We start from the raw sequence: 4,883 nt of genomic DNA on the forward strand, positions 1-4,883 counted from the left end.
GCATGAATATTATCCTGTCACAGACAGCATTGTACCTCATGACTGATCTGGATATGTTCTTTTTGACAATAAATGCAACACCATTCCTCTTCAATTTGTCACATCTCACCCTTAGAGATCTACAGAGATTTAAAGAGTATTCAATCCAGCCTGAAAGCAAAGACACAGTTGAAACAGAAATCACAATTCTTAAGTGAGATGCTAAAAAGAGAATTCTCTGGAAGACAAATGAGGAGTAAAATAGAGAATGGCTGACAATCTAATCATTATAACTTGAACTAAGCACAATTACACTGAAGACTGTACTGTGATTTATCTCCAAGTTCTGTAACAGTAGTACTCTCAAGAAGAGAGCACACAAAGGAAATACAACTCCACTGCATACATGAACTATGTATACTGAACAGGGGATAAGGGATAAAGGCCTCCACACATAGATCAGAAGGTGAACAGGTTCGAAACTGTGAAATGGAATACTGGTGTCTGACCCCCGAGATCCCACCTCTCTTTTAACTTGTGGGTGATAGCTATGAAAAGTTAACCTTAAATCAGTGGTAACAGGAGAATGCAAGTGAATGAACTATCTATTAGGAATTGGCCCCTAGAAACACCCCCATTTTGATTCACAATGACTGCTAGGCACCGCCTTACTCTCCATACCCACAGCTCCTCTCTATTTATAAATTCCTGCTTTGGAACTACTTCTTCCCCTACACAGGAAATATATAAAGAACTCATTTTCAAGATCTCCTCTCGTCATTAAAAATCCATCTTTCCTCAGGCGTCCTCTTAGTGATTATAATCACTTACCTCTTAGTGACTATAATCTTTGGCCGGGGCACCTTAGCTCTTAATTCATCTCTTAACCTATTTCCTTGTCTAAATTCTGAGTTCTAAACCTGATTGTAATGGACAAATCCTAGGGTTACCTCCAAGCTCATACCCTGTATAGTCCCCTCCTCCTTAAGTGAGAGGAATTGGGACTTGCTTCTAAACAACAGAATACTGGCTACTGAATTGGTTCTTGTAATTGGTTACATTATATGGCAGAACGATGAGATGTCATAACTGTGATTAAAGTATGCATATGGCTCTATTTTTCTAGAACTTACTAGAAAGACTCTTCTGTTGAGCTAGAAGAATCAGCTATGCTGTGAGAAGAAAGAGAGAAACTGATGTAAGAACTGTTAAACAAAAAAGAACCAAGACTGAATGACTTTGAAAATGATCAGCCTCTCCAGATGATAAAATGAAGAGATTCACAATCAGAAAAACATGCTCGACAGAAACAGCCAACGATGTGACTGTACAACCTCTGCTAAAACTTTACAAAGATTAAAAGGTCACAGAATTCCATCACACTAACGGCCCTCTGAAGAAATGAGCTGGCCTGCCAACCATCTCCACCCGTCTGTCACTTTGCCATAGTATGGTGGCATGAGTGTTGCTATGATGCTAAAAGTTAAGCCACTGGCATTTCAAGTATCAGTAAGGTCACCCAGGTTTCAGCGGAGCTTGTAGACTAAGACAAAATTACTTCAAAAAAAATTAACCAATTAACTTCACAGATCACAACATAACTTGTTCACTATAGTGCTGAGATATGAGGACCCAAGGTTGGAAGGCAGTCAAAATACACAGAGACCACAAGAGTGGACCCAAGCTGACCACCAGCCATGAAGATGGCGCAGGAGCAGGGAGGTTTCCCGTTGTTGTATGTGGGTCACCATGAATCAGAGCCAACTTGATACCAACTAATAACATCACAGGCCTCTCAGTAGAAGGCCAAGAGAGAGAAGGGTTTATACTCAAAAGTTCTAACTGAAATCCACAGAAGATCCACAAATTTCTTGAGAAAATTATTTCAGCAAAAACAATTGGATTGAAAGGGATAAAAATACAAAATGAAAACAGACAATTAGACCCTCAAATTCTCCTGGCAGGAAGCAAACGAATCAAACTATTTGGATGCCAGTCGGTGCTGCCTTTTAAGAAAAAATGTGGAATCAATTATCCAAAGGGCAGTCCCAAGGTTGCCTCCTATTTCCCCACCTTGGTTCTTCTCCCTGGATTTTGTCACTCTTCACCTGGTTTAAAATCCCAGTCTGCTCCTTTTTTATCTAATTATCTTCGAGCCCTACCTTGCTCCATCTTCCTTTCCTGTTACTACGAAATCCCATCCTTTACGTACCTTAAAAAGTTTCTGGGAATGTTTAATCATAAAAGCCATCCCATTGTTTAACTTTGTGATGTTCTCTTGAAGGTCATTTGCAGTGACCTATTCAGGGAAAAGAAACAGGGGGTGGGGGGGCATTAATAGCTGCGAAGTAGAAGGCAGATATTCCATTTACTTAATTACAAGCTTATTGTTTCAAAATGTATAATAGTTTCTATCCTTAACAAAGGTGCTTGTAATTCTGGAAAGGCTTTACACTTCAATAGGTTTCCACAGGACAGGACATAAACTAGAAAGAAGTATGTGTCCCTGGAGTGACCACAAATCCTTAAAAACCAACCTTCATTTCCTAATTCTGCTTGAAAATTAGACATGCAAGCGAAACTGAAATTTCTCCAAAGACTGAAGAGAACAGCTGCTACCAATTGATACCAAAAGTGACATCTGTTTCTTAAAAATCACCAGCTTCAAACAGATCCAGCCCCCTTCAGTCATGGCGAGGAAGCAATGCAAGGACAGACCCAAATTAAAAAATTTCAGTGAACCAGAGCAATAACCAGAAGGGGAAAAGTACAGGTCACAGTACTGCTAAAACTAACTTCCCTCTTAGGGAATATGCAGTCTATAAAACCCATATCTCCTGCCCACAGAATGGCAGCCGACTGCACAGTTTCAACATGTTGCTCTCCACAATTACACCAATAATCCAATCTCCTGCATCAGACCACTGAAAGAGCCCACTCTATCTCTTCTGAGTCCTCCAATCCAGACTTAAAATAGTAATTTTTTCTATTCTGGTGATTATTCCTGTTCACCCAGATTTTTAAAATTCAGAGCTCTTCCAGTTTTGTTTTGTTAGCCATGACTGCACTGTTTAGCACCAGTTTAATGTCCTGTTTAAACTGAAGTCAATTTTTCATTGATTTCCTACTTGTTTCCCCTGGCTCTTTTTGAAGTGCTTGAATATCTCCCCTGGAATCCTGGTGTAGTACTGTAGGATCAGCACTGGACTGCTATCCGTACCAGTCACTCCTTAGAAACCCTAATAAAGGGTCACTACGAGTCAGAACCCACTCAACAGCACTTAACAACTATCTCTGCTATCCCAAAGCTCTCTTCCTCAACACCATCTGTGTTATCTACTTGCTTTTACCCCAAAACCTATTGCCATCGAGTTGATTCGCACTCGTTGCACTCCTACAGGACAGAGTAGAACTGCTCTGTAGGCTTCGAAGATTGTCAGTCTTTGTGGAAACAGAATGCTCCGTTTTTCTCTCAAGGAGAGGCTGGTGGTTTTGAATTGCCAATCTTTCAGTTACAAGTCCAACCCTTAGCCCACTGTGCTGTCACCAGGACCCCTTAAATACTTTTATTGGTAATTACCATTTACTCACTCTGTTTCCAAGTCTTAGTTAGCTCTTATATGGACAAGTGTTCGTGTGACCTCTCCATCCCGTCCTGCCTTTCTCTAAGCAAAGGCTCCCACTCCTAGCCCAGAACTTTATACTGGTTTATATAAGTATATATATAAAATAGTTAGGTAACCTGCTCCACACAGCCCCTCTCCTTTACCTTCCTTTTCTCATTACTTATAACCCCAAAATATCTGTGTATCACCACAACCTAGCTATTTCTGTCCTCTTCCCGACCTTGTGAAATAAGTGATAAAGGTAGCCTGGTTTAAAGAGAAACCTAAGTAGAAAGGGTGCAGGACATGGGTCCCATAGCTGACTTGTAGTTTCCGATCCAAGTACCTTGGCTTCTGGTTCCATCATACAGTAAAACCTGTGTTATGAAGGGGCAGGGATATGAACCTATGTGCCTCCAAGTCGATTAATTCATTTAGGAGACTTTATTTCTTGTGTTAAGTCATTGAGTAAACCACAGTCTCAGTACAAAAAAAAAAAAAAATTCAGTTTTATCCCAGGAGATTATTTCTGTAGGACAAGGCAGATTACTCTTATTCTAATCGTATCCTAAAACTTTCTCTTTTCTGAATTTATACTCACATACAATTTTCAGAAGTAATCTGACTTTCTAAGAAGTCTTTCCTATTAATAAGAAATGCACATTCACTGACCAAAAGGAGCATACAAGTTTATTAACTAATTTAGTAGAAACTACAGTTCTCCACTAAGAGTTTCCGTTAATAAACTGCCTTTCCAGTCGGGTTTATCAGATTGATTCACAAATGACGTTGACAGCAATCAGCCTCTTGAGATTTGATGACTCTTGGATGAACCAATAATTAAGTTCCTAACCTCATAAAGCTGAACACTAGACCTTGGACCCTTGAAAACCTCACCAAGGTGTGGCCACAGAATAAGGTCCAGCCCAAGAAAACCAAGCAGTCTTTTTTCTCTTTAGTCTCTAAATACTTACATTTTTTGGCCATAGGACATGGGGTGCAAACATAAGAGCAAGGTTATAGGCAGACATCTTATTCTTGTCCTGTTTCTTTGCTGTCTGGTACAGGAGATCAAGCAACAACTTCAGCAAGTTACGATTGGGTGGAGGGAGAATGAGGAAAAGCAACTGAAGAGCCTCAATTTGCCGCACCTTATCTGGTATATTGGTCTTGTTGCCTTTATCATCAAACTGCATCAAATCTAGAACGAAGGAGGTCATTGAAAAGGAGAAAGAAAATAACAAGGGGGTTTTTAAAAAATAAAAAAAATCAGTGTTCCTCATAAGGAGCTCTGGTTGT

General features: G+C 39.9%; 1 protein-coding gene across 1 annotated transcript in view; it reads right to left on the reverse strand.

The window, feature by feature from the left end:
- Positions 1–4,883, reverse strand: part of ARHGAP19 (Rho GTPase activating protein 19) — a 142,244-nt gene that overhangs the window by 93,667 nt on the left and 43,694 nt on the right. The window contains exons 5-6 of the mRNA XM_006831456.1: positions 4,559–4,785; positions 2,192–2,278 (exon numbers count right to left, since the gene is read on the reverse strand). Coding sequence (XP_006831519.1) covers positions 2,192–2,278; positions 4,559–4,785 — 314 coding nt within the window. The remainder of the gene's footprint in view (positions 1–2,191; positions 2,279–4,558; positions 4,786–4,883) is intronic.

This window comes from Chrysochloris asiatica, unplaced genomic scaffold, assembly GCF_000296735.1.
Source record: "Chrysochloris asiatica unplaced genomic scaffold, ChrAsi1.0 scaffold00003, whole genome shotgun sequence".
Taxonomy (NCBI): domain Eukaryota; kingdom Metazoa; phylum Chordata; class Mammalia; order Afrosoricida; family Chrysochloridae; genus Chrysochloris; species Chrysochloris asiatica.